The 18,562-nt window shown below is 56.6% G+C and overlaps 1 protein-coding gene and 1 long non-coding RNA gene across 2 annotated transcripts; one reads left to right on the top strand and one right to left on the bottom strand.

Moving 5' to 3' along the window:
• The first annotated feature begins 1,117 nt into the window (after positions 1-1,117).
• On the top strand, positions 1,118-7,152 carry LOC119034632 (uncharacterized). The gene is made up of 3 exons (XR_005079599.2): positions 1,118-2,285; positions 2,469-2,864; positions 4,668-7,152. It is a non-coding gene; the product is annotated as an uncharacterized LOC119034632 (long non-coding RNA).
• On the bottom strand, positions 7,112-17,893 carry ADAMTSL4 (ADAMTS like 4). Its single transcript, XM_037125712.2, has 18 exons — positions 17,777-17,893; positions 15,212-15,313; positions 14,951-15,008; positions 14,343-14,698; positions 13,471-14,155; positions 13,132-13,234; positions 12,282-12,418; positions 11,791-11,995; positions 11,144-11,316; positions 10,902-11,013; positions 10,612-10,797; positions 10,305-10,434; positions 9,772-9,976; positions 9,275-9,451; positions 8,811-8,996; positions 8,534-8,713; positions 8,059-8,203; positions 7,112-7,907 (listed from the first exon to the last, which is right to left on the bottom strand). Exons 2-18 carry the CDS (start codon positions 15,229-15,231, stop codon positions 7,771-7,773), a joined length of 3,195 nt encoding a protein of 1,064 aa, XP_036981607.2. The 5' UTR covers positions 15,232-15,313; positions 17,777-17,893; the 3' UTR covers positions 7,112-7,770.
• Between the last annotated feature and the right edge of the window lie 669 nt (positions 17,894-18,562).

Here is an 18,562-nt window from a genome sequence, read left to right as displayed (position 1 = left end):
ATTTGAGGGGGTCAGGGGGAGATAGAGACTTTCCCTAAGAAACATCACTTTTATGCGCATTTGATTCCTGTCTGTGTGTGTGTCTCTCTTGCATTTTGTCCTCAGCTCACACCCCCATTACTGAGGTTGCCTGGAGCAGTTCCCACCCATCTCCTGTCCTTGGTGGCAAGGAGGGGGTGGAGGGGTGGCAGGGTATGAGCAGACAGCTGGGCTCCTGCAAGGAGCAGCTGTTAGGTTTCACTGCTTGTACTGAAACTTCCTGGGAGGATAGCTTGTTTGTTTCTTTAGGCCCTGAAAGCCCAGATCTAAGGCAAGGTGGAACCCACATCCACTGACCGATGGGAAGGGCATTTGTCTTAGGTTTGGGATTAATACTATATACTTAAGCCCTGGCTGGGTAGCTCAGTTGGTTAGAGCATCGTCTGATACACCAAGGTTGCCCGTTCAATCCCAGTCACACAGCACATGTGAGAGTCAATGAATGCATAAATAAGTAGAACAGCAACTCGATGTTTCTCAAATAAGTAAATAAAAAAAAAGTATAAATACTGTATGCTTAAGCAGCTCCTTTTGCACCACGGTTTCCTTTTCATCGTTGAAAAAAACAACTAGACAGGCTGTGGGAAGTGACATTTTTCATTTCTCAGAAATCCCTCATGAGGCAAGTAGAGACACAGAAAGAAGGAAATAACTTCATGTCGAAACGAGGTTTCGTGTTTCGAAATGAAGTCTTTTCAGAGCTCGTAATGGTGGGGAGAGTGGCGGGTTTCTTGCTTCCTTGCCCCTTCGTGTCCCACCTCCAAGTTTGGTAGTCAGGTCTGACCCTGGATAGGGCGTCTGAATCGTCTTTCCCCATTGGGAACCTTGAAGGACACGTGCATCAATACTATGAGTGAAAGAAAAACTTACAATAACAGAATGAGGATTGGGAAGCAATGCCTGATATACATTATTTTTGTTTTAAATGCATCTGCACTGTTTTTAAGTACAGAAAACGTGAACACACAACTTTGATAAAGTTTGTCCTAAGGAAGGAAATTAGAAATTAAGTGACTCAATTAGAAATACACACGCCTATGTTTGTGCGTGATAGTGCACCTTAAACAAAAACCAAATATATTTGTTTAAATTATTTCCTTGGATCCAAATACTAAATACATTTGAAAACAAAAACACTTAAAACCGTTCAAGTTCTGGATCACTATCACTGTGGCCCAAATTACTATTTTGATAAAGGTGCCCCGTCTGATTGAAACTGAGTAACAGAACAAAAGAATCAGGTAGAATTTTGTGGGGGCCTGGAGCAAACCTCCCCAGAATGAGCCACCCTGGCATACAGATTATTTTGAGTTAAAAACAAAGCCCAGCAAACTCAGGAAGAGGTTTTTTGTTTTTTGGGTTTTTTCCTCCCCCTTACCTGCCTAAGGAGATTCACATAGAAAAACCTGCTTCAGAAAGGGAACCTTGGCATTATCACCCGAGCACAGACAATTACAAACTAAGTGTGGCAGCCTGGGAGGATCCCAGCAGAAATTTGCTAAATTCCCCTTTGTGTCCCATTGTTTCTGGGTGGCCCTGTAAGAATTTCTTTATCACATGTTTGCTCTTGTCTACCTGTGAATTGCCTATATAGGGCAGCAAAAAATAACTTTCATCTTTCTAAATTCTTCTGCCTAGGCTAATAATCCAATTAACAGAGACAAATTAACAGGAGAAGATATCCAAAAGTTATTATAGATGTACAAAATGTCCAAAATTTGGGGGGAAGTCAAAGGTTTTTCCTGAGTCTTTTGTTTCTCAAAAACTGTCTTCGAATCAATATCCAAAAAGGCATGTTTTGAGGTGGCAAAACTTTGCTCCCCTTCCACCCCCTCCCCTTCCTTGACTAAAATGACACATACACCTGATTTGACCTCATTGACTTTGGAGTATTTGTGCTTATGTGAATTCCCCATGCACACGTCATTAAAATTTGATTTTCTCCTGTTAAGCTGCCTCATGTCATTTGAATCATTCAACCAACCAGAACTAAAGGAGGAAGGGGAAAGTTTAACTTTCTCCCCTGTAAACTGGATTTAAAGTCTTACTAGGATTTAAAGATAATATATACAAATGCTTTACCTTAAAGCACTATACAAATGGAAGGAATTTCAGGAAATATTCTTTAAGGATTAATGCCAGCGATTTTCAGCCTTGTTCATCTCATGGCACACGTAAACTAATTACTAAAATTCTGCGGCACACCAGAAAATGTATCTTTTGAAGATCTGACCCCCAAAAAATAGGTATGATTTTGACTCATTCATGCCAGATGGCTAGTATGTTGGCTGCTGTCTTTTTTTTATTTGACAATCTAAGAGAAAAGAGGTCAGTGCCCTGACTAAACAGGCATTGCATGTATTATTACTTTATTTTTTTACTATTACTATTTTTTAATCCTTATCTGAGGATATGTTTATTGATTTTAGAGAGAGGGGAAGGGAGAGAGAGAGAAACATCAATGTGAGAGAGAAACATTGATTGGTTACCTCCCGTACATACCCCGACTGGGATGGAACCCACAGCCTCGGTATGTGCCCACACTGGGAATCGAACCTGCAACTTTGGGCATACAGGATGATGCTCCAATCAACTGAGCCACCTGGCCAGGACAGGTATCGCATGTTTTTCTTTTTTAAATTATTCTTTATAGATTTGTGTTTGTTTATTTTTTTTAGAGGGGGAGGGAAACATCGATCAACTTTCCGTCGCATGCCCCAACCGGGGACCTGGCCCGCAACCCAGGCGTGTACCATACGGTGAATCAAACCGGTGACCTTTCGGTTCGCAGGCCAGTTCTTAACCCACTGAGCCGCACCAGCAGGGTAGGTTTGCATGTTTTAAAACTTCTTGTGGCGCACTAGTTTGCTCTGTTAACCATTTCCAAATCATTGAATTCCCTGGGCAGAGCTACTCTGCAGCAGATAGCATAGGTAGGAGGCTGAATTAAAAGACTCTACAGCTGTATGTTGAAGCCCAGAGGGGACACAAACAGGATTTTCTATGGCTGGACAGAGAACAGTTCAGCCAGATGGGAAAAAAACCTAGGGGTCAGCATATACCTGTCTGCCAAATTGGCCCTAGTACCCATTTTTGTTCAGCCTAAAAGGTAAGAAAGGTTTTTGTGTATTTAAATGGTTGAAAAATGTATTTCGTGACAGGTTAAAATGATATAAAACTAAAATTTCAGTGTCAAAACGTTGATTGGGACAGTCACCACGCCCATGTGTTTACATATTGTCCAGGGCTGTTTTTGTGCTGCGGCCAGAGGTGAGGAGTTGCGGCACGGAGTCTGTGGCCCGCAGAGCTGAAAATATTTACACATGGTCCTTGAGTAAAAAAGTTTGCCCGCTCCTCTACTGGACAATCTGCTAGAGCTAAAAAGGAGCCTTACGATGTGATGAAAGAGGCAGGCAATCAAGAATCAGTAGTGGGGGGTGGGGGGTGAAAGGAGGATGTACTCTGGATCCAGGGCCAGATATTTCTGCCCCTCCCATCAAGGGCAGGGCCTTCGCCACCTTGCCTTTTAGCCTAGGGGCCCCAGGGACACAGTCTCGCCTTTTTATGAGTAACTGCATCTGCGTTCCCCAGTTTTTTTCCTCTTCACTCAGAGTTCTGTGGAGCTGTGTCAAGAGATTCATGCAAGGCTCCGCGAGTACAACACATGCTTCTAACCCTAGCCCCAGACCTTCCCGAAATGGAACCCATCCCCACTGTAACTACTGAGGTTTCCCCAGGCCACTCATAGTTCTCTGGGGCTCTCTGAGAAAATTTTCTGGTCTGTCTGGTTCCCAGTCATTGCTGCACGTCCCCTTCAGCTGGTGTGGCTGATCGGCTCCCTCAGATCTGATGGCCATGGCTCACGCACACCCAGTTTGGACTAGGTTTGCTCATTCCTCTCTCCAGTCCTTTGTACCTTCAGACTGCAGGCCTGAAACACCCTCCTCTAGAGTTTCACCCATTCTCCTGAGTCAGGGAGACCAAAATTAGATTCAAGGGTGCCCCCCCATGGGGTCTGCACAGCAGGAGGTGAGCAGTGCTCCCCACACTGCCTCCGCTGCCCCCACCCCCACCTGCACGCTTGGAAATACCAATTTCATTCCATGAAACTGGTTCCTGGTGCCAAAAAGCTGGGGACTGCGGAGATGGTGTGCGCTGTCATTTGAGGTTAACACAAATACCACTCTTGTTGACAAACTTAGTCTTAGGTACTTTCCTGAGGCTTTCTTCTTCCTGTAGAAGGTGCCTCCCACCCTTTAAAGCTGATACTTCATCACCTGCCTGTGAAAAATAAGCCCCCTCTGCTCTAACTTCCCCACCCAACTGACTCCCTGCCCCAGAGATGGTTGGAATTGAGGCACGTTGTAGGAGAGAGGGTGGGGACCCCCACCCTCACCACACTCAGCCCCAAACTCAGTATCTACTCTAGCATGATGCTCCGTGGTTCAAGAATAGGTCTCCCTGATTCATTTACCCCAGTCTGGGAGGTTGCCAAGTAAAAATGAGGTTCTCTATTTGTGAAATGGGGAGAAGGGCAAAGCAAAAAATGAAAGATCTGGTTGGAGAGAATCTGGAGGGGTGCTTCCCCTTATATTTGGTTCTCCCTCGGTCCCGCTGCCCCCCTGCAGCCCTCCAGGTTTGTCAACGTGGTTGTCCGACGCGCCCCTTGAGAGAGGTGCCCTATGGCTGAGAAGTGTCACTCGTGTCCTGGGCCAGCAAGTGAGTTCCTGTGCTCTGCTTCACTCCTAGTTCCCAGAGAGGCTGAATCGGGACCGCGGAGGTAACAGTGACAAAAAGGCCTCCACAGACTCAGCCTTGCAGCTGTGAGCACCTGCTAGGAGGGAGGCCCAAGGGGTTGGGGAAGTCTAGTAGCTAAATTTAGTCTGAAGGCCACAGCTTAATTGGGTGGGTGATTACCCTGGGGAAGCTGGGACAGGGAGGGGAGGAGAGTTCTGACCCAGCTGGACTGAGACCTAGGTACACTGACTGACACAGACCCACAGTCCCCTTACAAACACTCAGAAACGAGGAGCCCTCAGCAGTCTGCTGGCCTTCTGCATGCTTCTCCTGGGCATATCAAGGTCATTCCTATGGCCACCCCACCCCCACCTCAGATCTCAGGGTGCACTTCCTGGGTCCTTCCCTAATTTCCCCCATTGCACCAGAACTTGGGCCCCTCCACATCTCCCTGGCCTTGGGTTGCAGCTTCCTCTCTCTCAAGTCCTTCCAGGGCTTCAGAGGTCAACAACGGAGGTGTCTGGCCACACTAATCCCCTCTATGGAGCCAGGAAAAGGGGTTGCTTGGGGTCAGGTTTCCCTTCCTGAAACCTTCAGCACTGACCCCATACTGACCTCGGTGTCCAGAGGAAAGAATCCTTAGGAACCTTACAGACTCTTAGCTTTAAAATAAGAAGGGGAAGGGGGCAACCCCAGATGAAAGCCCACTCCTGAGAAATCAGGGACTGGAGACCGGAAGGGAGCTGCTCAAGGGAGGTGCTAAAGCTGGGGGGAGCTTTCATAGGGGCCGTGTTTGCATTTCTCACCTGTGATTGGTTCTCCAAATGATTGGTACACCAAGCTCCAAACCTGCCCAGCAACAGCCTTGAGAGGCCCTACCAGGGAGGGGGAACTTCGGGGAAGTCAGCTGAGCCAGGGCCACTGCCCAGCCCTGGCTTCCAGGAATCGCTGGGAGGGCCCCAGCTACTCAGCACCACCCCTTCCTTCTCTAAGGATTCTGCCTTTAGCTCTCGATATGCACTGGGCTTGCTCACTTCTCTGGTCCCCCACATCTGATTCCCTTATAGGTTCACCAGAGATAAGGACGTGTCTCTTTAGTTTTGCAGTTTAGGCTGAGCAGGGCCACCCAGACTGGGGTTTCCTCCTCCTCACTCACTCCTTGCCCTGGGTTAAAGTCCTTTTTATTTTCCTTTTCCTCCATTCCCTTTGGCCTCCTCCCTCACCCATTCTCAAGGTACAGGCCAAAGTCTTCCTTCTCGGCCACTTCCAGCCCAGATAGGGCCTAAGTCCCAAGGTAGAGGTCTGACTAGACAAGTCCTTGCCCATCACAAGGTCCGGGTATACACAGGACACAGAGCACAACCAGCCACTGAGTTCAGCTGTTTCTGCAGGTCTTTATGGAGGCTCTTCTTCAGCCAGACTTGACGAGGTGCAGTGACGGGTAGATGGGTGGAGAGGGAAGTTTCCAATGGGGAGAGGAGTCTGATTCTGTAGCAACGACCCCTTCCTAGGCACAGGGACCCCTGGGAAGCCTGTCTTCCAGAAGTGGAGAGACCTGGACTCAGCTCTCAGATTGGTCAAGGTCAGGGAGAGAATGTGTGTTATGGAAAAGGCTGCCTGCTCTCCCACCACCTCTAGCAAGCTATTTACCTTGAGATAAAATGAGCCGGCCCGGAGGCAGGAGGGAGGAGACCAGGGTGAGACAACTAGAAGGAATGTGTGTTTGGCAGGACATCCAGTCCTGCCTAGAGCTGGGCCAGGCTCCACCTCCTCCAGGAGGGAAGGGGTGGGAGCGGAAATCACTTCCCCCACCCTATGACAAGCAGTAAACCAACAGCTTAATAGGGAAATGGGCAGTAACAGCAGAAAGGATAGGGGAGGCAGGAAAGCAAGGCCAAAGAAAGAGAACAGGAAAAAAGACACTTGAAAAGCCAGCTGCTGTTTCAGCTCCGTCCCCAACTGAAAGAAGTGCTACTAAGTTCCAGAAGACTTTACAGAAACACCCAGCCTGCTATCAAACCCACCACAGAGCAGGCAGTTTTTTTCTCAGCTCTGGACCCAAGCTCCCAGCTCCATAGCTAAACTGGGAGAAGTGGTGACCCCTAGTGGTCAGTGACCAACCTGCAGGCCCGTGGCCCAGGATCCTCTTCGCCTGACCCAGGCTTCTGATCTCTTGTGACTGGGGCTCACACATTAGCCTTTCTGGGCCTAGATTCTCTCCACCTGGGCTTGCTCCGCCTGCTGTTTCCCCTTCCCACCCTTCATTCTGACCGCACACTGCTTACGTAGGTGGCTCGTATAGCTGAGTTCCCATGAGCAAAATAAAGAGCCTGTTTCTTATTTGTCATAATCATCTTTAATAAAAAATAAATTAGTTCTGGGGTGAGAATCACTTCAGGAGGTGGGGGGGGGGACGGGAGCAGGGGCTGGGTAGCATTATTCTTAACCTTTCTCTTTCCATCCTCTGCCCAGCTGGTCCCTGTTCTGGGGAGGTAGTCACTCTTCTTGGGATAAGGCAGGGTTGGCAGTGGCTGACCCCTACCCCTGGCTAATTAACTAGGAGAGGCAGGGATAGAGTGCCTGGGTAAGGGGAGAAGGGGTCTAAGGATAAAAGGGCGGTTAGAAGAGTGAGGCCTGACCAGGAGAACTGAGGTCTAGGGCACCAAGTTGGGATTGGGGGGTCAGGGCGGCAGTCGCTAAGCATCTCAGATTACTAAGGAGCTGCAGACTTGCTTTGTGGGAAGTGGCACACACATCCTTGCAGGCCCGGATACACATCTGGGGACAGGTGTGCACATACAGCATCACACTGACACAACCACACATGTCTGGAGAGTCACTGTCAGTCATCCTGCCACCTTCAACCACTCGAGGGGACATCCCTGGTGAGACCAGGACAAGCTGGAGAGCCAGAGGGTACAGAGCGAGCTGATTGATGGGTGACTGATGGTGGCGTGAGAAACCATGAGGACAGGGTCTTCTCCTGGACCCATTTCAGGCAGGCTCTGGCGGGGACTGCTCCAGGACGTGGGCACAAGAGCGGCAACAGGTGGCTGTGTAGTAGGGATAGACGCAGAGCCGGGCCTGTACCACCAGGGGGCAATGTGGAGAACTGTCCTTGCATTGATCATCTAGGGACAGAGAAGGCCAGTGGGCAGAAGAGAGTCACCAAGACCCATCCCTCTGGAGGAGTGTTGCCCACTCCCACGGGTCCTTTCCCATTTCCACCCACACTTCAGCTACCTCCATTCTACTGGAAGCCAGGGAGAGGGGGCTCTTTACCGGGGCGCTGGCTGCAGGGCTGGCTGTTACAGGGTCTTTTCCTGGAGGGCCGCAGGTGGAGAGGGCATCGGGTGCTAAGGGTCTGGTTGGCAGTCAGGCACTGGACCTCCCTTGTCTGCACGCCACCCTGGCAGGAGCGAGAACACTGGGGAGACCCCGGCTACCAAATCAGACCTTTGCTGTGCTCCAGGCTCCTCCTGCAGCCCAGGGTCCCCCTCCCCCTCCCCCTCCTCCCCCTCCTCCTCCTCCTCCTCCTCCTCCTCCTCCTCGGACAGGAGTATGTGAGCGGGGCTTTCCTGGAGCATTATGACATCCCGCATAGAGAGGGCCCACCTGATACTCAGGTGTACAGGAAGTAGGACAATGTTAAACTGCAGCTGGCCTTGTCCTGGGCCACAGGCGGGGGTTTGGTGAGAGGAGCCCCCCCCCCCCCCGGAAATCCACGCTGAGCAGGGGAGGGAAACCAGGCACTCACCGGACTCCAGGGCGTAGAAAACCATCGATCCTGGCAGTCCTGCCCCTGACAGGGCTGCAGGGCAGGGGGCCTGGGCAGGTGGGAACAGTTGCTAGAAGACGTCACGTTGAACTCAGTCCCCAGTTTGGACACACAGATGACATCTCTACGCTGTGTGCCAGAGCCACAATCTGAGGAACACTGATGGAGGAGAAGCATTGGGTGTGTAAGGAGAAGGGAGAGCAGGGGTCACTCCCAACCGCCCACAGGGAAGCCCCCTCCCAGGTTCTAAGCTCACCTCAGCCCAGGGCCCTGTGTACCAGCACCATGTCACCTCACAGGGCCCCAAGCTGCAGGCACGCATGTCAGGGGGGCGGCTTCCTGAGGCACAACTCTGCTCGCTGGTTTCTGCTCCTGCTTCCTCCCCACTCCCAAGACAGACCACAGAACGTCTCTGGATTCCTGTCCCACACTCGGCTGAGCACTGTTGAGAAGCGGAGCAGAAGGGGCTGTGTGAGGGGCTGCGAGGGGAAGAGGATCAGTATGTCCTGGACCCAGATCCTGTGAGCTAGGGAACGCCCCAGGGGTACCAGCCAGATGGGGGGAACCCCTGCCAGGAGCCCAGGAACGCGGTGGAAGTTTCTCTCACCACCGAGTTCCCAGCAACAGCAGGGTCTAACACGTAGCACGTGCCTGCTCAGTAAATGTTTACTGAGCTGTTTTGAAAAGGCTCTGATAGGGTGTCCTGGGTTTGGGGCCCACCTTAGAGCTCCAGTCGCTATGGAACCAGGCCATGGTACAGGGCCCCATGTCACAGGCCTCTCTGCTGGGGGGCCGTGGGGGACCTGATGCACACTCCCGTTCGCTCACTTCATCACCATTGTTTCCAACGCAGCGCACCTGCCGGCTCCTCTGGCCACGCCCACACCGCACAGAACACTAAGGGGATGAGAGGATCCAAGGAGCTGGGTCCAGTTTTCCTCACCAGCCTCCAGCTCTGTGGCTTTTGAACAAGGATCTGCCTTTGACTCCTGGCTCAGCCGTTACATGGCTTTGTGGGGTGAGGGTGGGACTCTGGGCCCCAACCCAGGTTCAGGCTCTTATCTGACTTGTAGGTTGGGGCTCCATATGAAATCTTGGTAAAAAGTTTCTGCCGATGAAAAATAAGTTGGAAAACCACTGCTGTAGCTCCCTGGGGCCGACTGCCCTAGGATCCCTCCGCCCCCACCCCAAGAGCCTGCCTGTCTGACCCCACTCACCTGGCTCCAGGGGGAGCGAACCTCCCAGTGGCCACAGAGGCGCTGCTGGCAGGGCTGGGTGATGCTGGGCCGCGGGAGGTGCCCACAGCGCTCGGGAGGCACCGAGGAGCCACCCCCGCCAAACTCCTGCCGGCAGCGTAGCTGGCGGTGCTGGGTGCCGGGGCCACAGGATCGGCTGCAGGACGTCCACTCACCGGCCTCCCAGCTGTGGTCATGCGTAGGGTGAGGGAGGGACAGACAGAAACGGCAGAGAGGAGGTGTGTGGGGCTGCCCTGTGCAGAGAGGGCAGACAGACTGGGGTGGGCAGACTCCGAGGAGGGTGGGCGTATTTGGCCATTGGAGTCGGGGTTCCTTTGTGAGGCTCAGGCTGCTGGGATTGTCTCGCTGTCTCTGGACCGTGAGCCTTTCCCACTGAACACTGTCTCTGCAGCCAGGAGAGCCGTGCTGTGAGACCTCTGGGCAGCGAGGGTGTGTTTGCCCAGGACGACTGTTGTGCCGCCAGGACCCTGATCCTCCCTGGAGGTCATACTCACTATGGGGGACACGGGGGGCCATGGCAGGGTTCCGAGGAGACCGGGGGCCTGGCGCCCACGGCACAGCTGCGTTCATCCAGTTCCTCTCCTGACTCACGAGAAATGCAGAGGAAGATGGGACTCCACACTCCTGAAGGGAGGAGAGGGAAGCTTGGGGGTGGGATGGCTCCCAGTCCAGTGTCCGTGGGGCCCCCAACTTGGCACTGAGTCCAGGTGTGGACCCACGGTCCAGGATGTGCGTCAGGCGCGCCAAGCTGGGACTTGGGCTGAGGGTGCCAGGAACACAGGCTGGTGTGTGAGGTCTCACCTTTTCCACAGGAAGCTGAGCACTCGGAGTGTCCCACTCGTTTCCAGAATCCGGCTGGAGACCCCAGGGGTGTCCCGGGGTGGGGCGGGGCGGGCATCTGGGGGATGCGCACCTGACGCTGGAGGGTGCCGGGGGTCCGCGTGGGGCGGGGCGCTGAAACAGGTGGGGGCTCTACCTTCAAAATCTCTGTGCAAGGAGAGTCGAATAGGCAAATCAGGTGCTTCCCACTGCCTCGGAGACTCCCTTTCACCCTCTCCCCGTCCTCCTAGCTCTAGGGATGGGGGTCTCACCAGGCTGGAGCTGGGGGATGTGGGGCTCTGGGGAAGGGTTCTCAAGGTTTGGAGGAGGTGAAGAGATGACATACTGATAGAAAACGCCTGGGTTTTCCTCCTGAAAGATCATCTGGGGAGAAAAAGAGAAGATAATGAGTGTGGGGGGTGGTAGGGGTGCAGCCTACTCGCCTTCCCCTCATCTTTGCCCCCAGAGGGAAAGCCCCTCCCGGCGGCCCTGCTCCCCCAGACCCCGCGCTCACATAGACGTCCACAGGCTGCGTCGTGGGGCCTTCAGCTGCCAGACTCTCCCCCGCGCCTTCCTCTCGAGGAGGACGGTTGTACTGAAAGACCGTCCCACCGGCCGCGTAGGACCCGGGGGGGTCCACAGCCCAGTTTCCATTGATGATGGACCGGCCCCCAGGGCCTCGCAGTGCTGGAGGCGGTAGAGCAGGACATAGGAGGTGAGTCACACCCTCCTGTCCCACCGCTTCCTGAACCACTCAGAGCCTCAGATGTCCTGTGCTCTCTTGGCTTCCTCCTTTCCCCTGTTGGAGCTGGTTTGCTGGGCTGCATGGGGGTGTGGAGGGCAGAACCATGAGACCAGGAAGAGGCCTGGCTGGTGTAGCTCAGTGGCTGGTGTAGCTCAGTGGATTGAGCAAGGGCTTGTGAACCAAAGGATCGCGGTTCGATTCCCAGTCAGGGCACATGCCTGGGTTGCAGGCCACTTCCCAGCATGAGAAGCAACCATACATTGTTATTTCTCTCCTTCTCTCCTTCCCTTCCCCTCTAAGGATAAATAAATAAATAAAATCTTAAAAAAGAGAGAGAGAGAGAGAGACCAAGAAGAGAGTCTGGGGAACCCGGGGAGCCCAAGACTTGGGGGACTTGGGGGATCCGGAGAGCTCACCGAGGTAGTTGGAGCTGGGCCTGAGCTGGGCGATCTGCAGCCGGGAGGCTCCAGCAGGAATCCGCAGGATCTTCTGATAGCCCAGGGGGCCCCCCCGGTCAGTGAGGTTCCCCGAGACGAGGTGACAGGTAGAATCATCACCACCACAGACTCCACAGCCATCTGGACGCTTGCCGGAGCCGAGGATCCCATCACAGCCCGGGCTCTGGGGAAAAGCGGTGAGCCAGGGGCCACCTCCCACCTCAGCACGGCCCCTGTGGGACCACTCGGCCCTCCACCCGGCATCTCCATCTTTGCACCACAAGCGAGACTGTTTCTTCGCCAGCCCCACCGCCCCCGCCAGCCTCAGGGAAGCCTGTCTGAAGCCGAGGGGGCTTCCCCCAGGTCGCCTCTTGGCTCTGCTCAGTCCGCCTGGCGGGCGAGAACCTTCCATCTTTTCCTCCTTAGTCTGGTTTCTTGTGTCTGCACACACCCCATCCACCCAGTCTCACCAGGCAGCGTCCAGCCACACAGATATCCAGGGCTCCTGGCTGACACAGAGTCCCGTCCTGGACCTTCTCAGTGTGGCGGACATAGAAGCGGAAGCCGCGGGGACGGCAGTTCAATTCACAGCGCTGGGAGCTCTGAACTAAGAGACAGGGCAGGAGGGTGGTTAGCTGGGGTCCCTGGGGGAAGGTTAACTGAGAAAGGCCCCAGGGCCTGGACAGAAGCTTGGCTTACACTAGCTATTGGGCATCCAGAGGTTGCCCAGGTCACTGGGGATGAAGAGACCGTGAGGACTCTGTACTCTGAAAGGTTCATTTGAGGGTCACTTAGAATTTGGGTCAGGTCACCATAGGTCACTGAGACCAGGGTTGTGAAAGAGAAGGGATCCTTGAAACCTTTGACTATGTGAGCTCAGAGCTCTGAGGGTTACCTCGGTACGAAGCTGGTGCAGGCCTACAATCAAGTGGGCAGTGATGTGGGAGCCAGGGCTGTGACCCCACCCAGGAGCCATGGCGCACCCCCACCTCGCTGTCACCTCTCCGATGGTGTCCCTCTCACGCCATGTCTACTTCACCTCCTGGGATGGACTTCTTCCCAGAGAAAACCAAAGGCCACCTCTGGACACATGGTCTCCCCGCTTGGCCTCTCTGCCAACCACCCACTAGCATCTGAGCCCCCCTGGAACCCCCTCCCCTTTCCAGTGCTGTCCCTTCCCCCCTGGCCCTGGGACAAAAGAAAGAAGATAGGACACAGTAAAAATGCGAGGGCCTACAGGGGACCCGCAGGGGGTGCGTGGCTCCTGCCCCAGATGCCCGTCTTGAGCCCCCCTCCTGGGGGGTGGGGTAGAAACCTCACCTTCTGTGAAGGGCTCCCACTGGTACAGCTGGCCCATGAACTCCTGGGAGTCAAAGGCGGCACACTGCAGGGCCCGGGGGTCTGGCTGCTCAGGGGGGCAGGGCTGAGGTGGGGGGATACAGAGGAGTCAAAGCTGGGGAGGAAAATGGGGGTGTGGGTCAGGGTCGGATCTGGGGAGCAGGGGTGAAGTCAGGTCTGCGGGGGGCTCCAAGGCCCTTACCCCGAGGAGGTCAAGTGGAAGGCCTGTCCCCTCGGGTCCAGATCTGACAAGCTGAGGACCCAGACGTGGGGTCAGGGAAGCAGTAAGGGGCGGGCGGGGGTGTCCAAGGAAGAACTCACCGCTTGGCTGCAGGCTCTCAGCTGCTCACTCTCCCCAGGACATCTTGGGACAGGGGTACTGGGAGCAAAAAGGCTCCACTGGGAGCTGGGGTGGGGGCCGGCCCTCAGCAGAGGCAGCCAGCCATCTGTGAAGTGAGGGGCGGCCTCCGCCAGGGGCCCGTGCAGACTCCCTGCAGGCCTCCAGTGCTCCCAGCTCTGTTGGCCTCGGCCCCGAGGGACAGAAAGGAAAGGATTAGGGTGTCTCTCTACTACCCGGGAGCTGGCCCAATCCCGGGGACTTGGCATTCTTGGTTGAGGGGACACGTGGAAGGAGCCACTTTCTCCAAAGGAGGGGGAGGATGGGGGAGGCTGTGTGCCAGAGGCCTGGGCTCTGGGCCGGGGCTGTGGGGAGGCAGGCCTGCCTCTGGGGGGCACCTCTGTCCCAGCAGCCTCAGTGCCTGGGGACTCTGCTGGAGGGGACAGGGTGGGAGCAGAGAAAGCCATAGGAGGCAGCTGGGTTTGAGGGGTGTGGTTTGCAGAGGAAGGCTCTGCTCCCAGAGGCAGGGATGGAAGAAGCTCTGAGGTCTGGGAGAACACAGGTCTGGGTGGTGTCTGGGGGTGTCTGCGGTTCCGATGCAGTGGCAAAGCAAAGGGCACTCTCCCATAACCAAACATTCCTGGCTTGATGGGGTCTCGAACCCGAGGCCTGAGAAGGTGTTGCAGACATGGAGTCACAGTTCTGGCAGTCTCTGACCCCGTGTCCCCTCCCCCTCTACTTCCTAGCTCCAGAGATAAGCCCCACCCCAACCAGGCGTCCTTTTCCCCTTCCCTTTTATCCCAAGCCACACCCCTTGCTTAAGGCCCACCCCTTCCCTCAAAGCTCCACTTCTCACCTCCTGGCTCCTTGAGCCTCCTGGGCCTCCTCTCTCCCTGACTGGGAAGCAGGACCTCGAAGTGGGCCACCTCTTCCCCGAGACGGTGGCCTATACAGGGGGAGGGTTTGCCGGGGAGTTTGGGGTCTGGGGCCCTGTCTTCGGGGGAGCAGGGTTTCTGGGTGTCTTGGGGGCCGGGATGGGAGGGGTGGGCTGTGGTGGAGCTGAGTTGTTGGCAGTTGACATGTCCGGCTCCTGCGTTGCACCCCAACCCCGCACGGCTGGGAGCAAGAGGCCCACTGGTTCCAGGGACCCCAGATGCCCTCAGGGGCCTGGCCGTCCTCAGGGGGTGTCTGAAGAGCATGTCCAGACAACACCTATGTAGACAAAAAGGTCACACAGAATTGGAATGATTTTAGGGGTACCATATAGGGCTCCAGTCCAATGCTCAGGGCTCAGGGAGGTCGTTACCAGCCCAAGGTCACATTCAGCAGCAGAGGGGGCAGGGGGCAGCCAAGTGTGAGAGAAAGGGGCCACAGCTCATCAGAGGCCTGCCCTGGAGAAGTGGGTGGGAAACGGGGGGGGGGGGGGGAGAGATGGAAGGACCACAGCTCTGGTCCCTGGCTCACCTCCTGATCCAGGCAGAGCTGAGGGAGGGACAGAAGCAGCATCAGACCAAACCAGGGCCTACAAACCAAAGGCAGAGTGGGGATGTTGGACCAGAGGTGGCACTTCGTGCGTCACTGCCCCTCACCCCAGCAGGCTCCCCACATCCTGATGAGAACTCAGAAAGCAGAAGTTACCCATCACCCCCCCTCCCCCCCCAGTGATCTCCTTTCCCTCACTCCCAGCGACAGAGCCATCTCTCTGACTGGCAGCCCACCTCTTACCTGCCCGCCCACTTCCCCATCACTCCTCTCTGATGGGGTCAGGGAGGAGGGGGCCGGACGTAAACACACTACTCAGACATCTGGACGCGGAGGAGGTACGCTCTGCGGGGACAGAAGCCCGGTGGTTACCCCAGAAAGCTGGGCCTGGGAGGGATGACTCCTCGGAAGGCCATCTGGAAATGAGGACGGAGGGGTGGAGGAGACCGGCTCATCCCTGTCTGACCCTCGGGGTGAGCTTAGGGAGGCCGGCTGCCCTTGTCCAGCTGCTGAGGCTGGAGGGTGGAGGGCACAGGCTCAGCCTCCTCCCCTCAGCCCTGTAGGAACTTCTTAGCTCCTCCCTAGTCCCAGCTAGGAACTGCTTCTAGGCCAGCTCAGGCGCACGCATCTCTCTTAAGATGGGCTTCATCCCACTCCCGCCCTGCTAGATAGAGGTCCTCCCACGAGGACGGAGGATGTGGTGAGGGCACGACAGGCGCCCCCTTGAGGAGCTGACAGGAAGCCCCTTCTGTTTCCTACCTGCCTCCAAGCCTTTTCTTCCCTTCTTAGCTAATGTCCTTCTGGAACCCTCAGGCACAAGTCTGCCTGCCTCAAACACTTTTTAGCCAAGGGATAAACTAAGTGGGCTGATGGCTTAATCTCTAGAGAAGCAGGTGACTGTCCCCACTGCAACTCCACCTCCCTTCAGGGCCAGCACCCAGCACTGGTTCAACGAGGGCTGATTTCAGGCGTGACCGAGGGAGGGGGGGGGGGAACCTGGGAAGAAGAGATGCAGTTATAGCTGCTGTCACTCCCCAGTCACTGGGCTGCCATCCTGAAGAGCCCAGAAGTCGTCCCGAAGTCCAGCTTTGATCAATCAGGAAAGTGGAGCTTGGAACCCCCCCTCCCCAATCCCAAAGCCTGCCGCTCCCACTGCCCCCCCATTGCTCCCCAGCCCCTTCCGGCTCGGTACCAGGCTTTTCCACCCCCCACTCTCCATCCCACTTAGTTATGCTTTCCAGGAAAAAAAAAATGTTTCTGTTGGATCTGAAAGGCACCCGGGAAAGGAGTCCAAGGAGCCAGTGCCGAGGTGGGCCAGCTCAGGGGCGGGAAAATGACAGAGGCAAGGGCAGGAATGTGCGTGAGGACAACACTCAGCCCCCTTCCCTCCCTGAGACCCAGGACTTGGGAGTTTGAGGGCAGATCACAATGGCTGAGCCTGACCTGCTGGGCCACCCCAGCTGCGGGGGCTTGGGGATGGGGTTGTTGATAGCTGCTCCTTTCCCTGGCTGGGCTGACCACTGAGGTCAGCACTCCGCCCTGATGGAAGGGGAGAGATGGGAGGGTGTGGGTATCAGCTCCAGAGAAGGGCCAAGGTTCCACCCGCGCCTTCCACTCTCTGCCTGACTCAGTTCCTTGAGGTTGAAGGGAAGGAGAAATGAAGGTGATGGCCACCGTCCATCATTCTCTGCTCTGGGGTCCCCTTTCCACTCCCTCTCTTGACTCTGCCTCTCTCTGCTACCCCAGGTCTGTATCATGCCTCTCTCTCCACGGGTCTACCCAGTACACATAATCCTGTCCTGAGCTGGCTTTGGCTTCGGCAGTTCCCTGGAGAAGTGAGGGGTGGGGGTGGGGGTGACGTGAGCTCCTGGGGCCCCAGCCAGGCCTGGCTCCCTCTCTGGAAAAGTCCCACCCCAGCCCTCCTGCACGGCTGGGCGGGGGGCCGACAGCCCCTCCACTATAGAAACGGGACACACCTTAGTGCTTTTTACCCCTTTTCATGTCCCTCATCTGGTGTGTCTCACTGCCCAGGGTGAGGAAAGAAGAGGTCAGATGTGGTCCTCCAGTGCCAGGCTGGACACTGGTCTGGACAAACTTGGGCTCCTCCTGGCCACACCTCCACGCTGGCCAGGGCAGATCAAAGAGGAGAGAGATCTGGGCAGGGCTAATTACCCCTTTACCCCCAGAAGGCCCCACCGCTGGGAAACGGGTCGCACTGCACTGCGGGGGAAGAGGGCTGGACAGCGTGTGTCCCGGCTGGCATGGAGACCCTGTCCTGGAGAGAACTCCTTGGTTCTCATTGTGCCCTCCATTCCTGGGTCCTGGAGGACCATCCAACAGGTGTCCTTCCTTTCCGTCATCAGGCTGAGCTGGATCCCGGGCACCCACCTGCATCCCTCCCAGTGCCCCTGTCCCGCAACTCCAGGAGCGACGGGGTGTTGGGCGGGGAGGTGGCGGCGGGGTACCCCATCCTCTAGAGGAGGGCAGGAGGCGCCGGCGCGTGCGAGGAGGTCCTGGGTATGTTTTCCAACTTTACTATGTGACTTACTGGGAATTTTGGCTGGTTCTCTTCCCGGGTGACAGGGACAGAGTTCCACGGGATCAGAGCCCCCTCCCCAGGAATTCGACCCCAGGGACTGGAGGACCTTCCGAGGCTATAAGAGCCGGGGCCAGGGTCGTGGCTAGAGCGCGACCGCGGGGCGCAGGGAGCGGGGGCGCGCGGGGGCGCGCGGGGGCGCGGGGCGGGTGGCCTAACGGGACCCGGGAGAGAGGGCGCCAGGGCCGGGGGGTCCCAAGGAAGGTCTGTACCTGCTCTGCGCGGCCCCGGCGGCCCGTGAGCCCCTCTGCGCCCGGGCGCTCTCTCGAGGCAGCCTAGCTCCGCGGTGGCCACAGCTGCCCCTGAGCCGGGCTCCGGACACTGCCGCCTCCGGCCGCGGCTCCGCCCCCGCCACGCCCCCGCCACGCCCGCCACGCGCCCGGCCCGCGCCCCTCGGCGGCCCCCGGGGGGCGGCGGCCCGCCCCAGCCCCCGGGCACCAAGGCCACCCACCGGAGGTGGCCCGCTGACCGCGCCAGGTGGCGAAACCGGGCGGCCACAGCCGGCCGGGCGTCAGCGTCGCCCCGGCGCGGTCCCCGGGCCTCGGCGCCAGGCCGGGCGGGGACTCGGGACTGCGCGACCCAGGCCTCGGACCCGCTCCGAGAGGCGGCCGCGAGGGCCACGGAGGGGCTCCGTGGTCCCTGTTCCAGAGCAGCGGGGGCGAGTCGGGGCCCCAGACGGGGCCTGCGAACCCGGCCGGGACGGCCTCGCGCGCCCCCGGACCCGCGTGAGCCAAGGTCCGCTCCTCCGCGCAGCCGGCGCGCACCCCGAGGTTCTGACGGCTCGGGCACCGCTGCGAGCCTCGGTTTCCTCGCCCATGAAAAGTGCGTGGCGGGAGGAATGCGCCGACTTCAGGATTTGAATCTCAGCACCAGTAGTTGGTTGCCAGCTCTGTGGTCTTGGATGAATACTTCATTCCTTCTGCACTGCAGTCTCCTCGTCTGCAAAGTGGGGTTAATCTGATATTATATATGTACATTATGATAGGCTTGGAAATATG

Source organism: Artibeus jamaicensis, unplaced genomic scaffold (assembly GCF_021234435.1).
Source record: "Artibeus jamaicensis isolate MK-2021 breed Jamaican fruit bat unplaced genomic scaffold, CSHL_Jam_final contig_1715, whole genome shotgun sequence".
NCBI lineage: Eukaryota > Metazoa > Chordata > Mammalia > Chiroptera > Phyllostomidae > Artibeus > Artibeus jamaicensis.
Note: the sequence above shows the minus strand (reverse complement) of the source record. Positions and strands in the feature narration are given on the sequence as shown.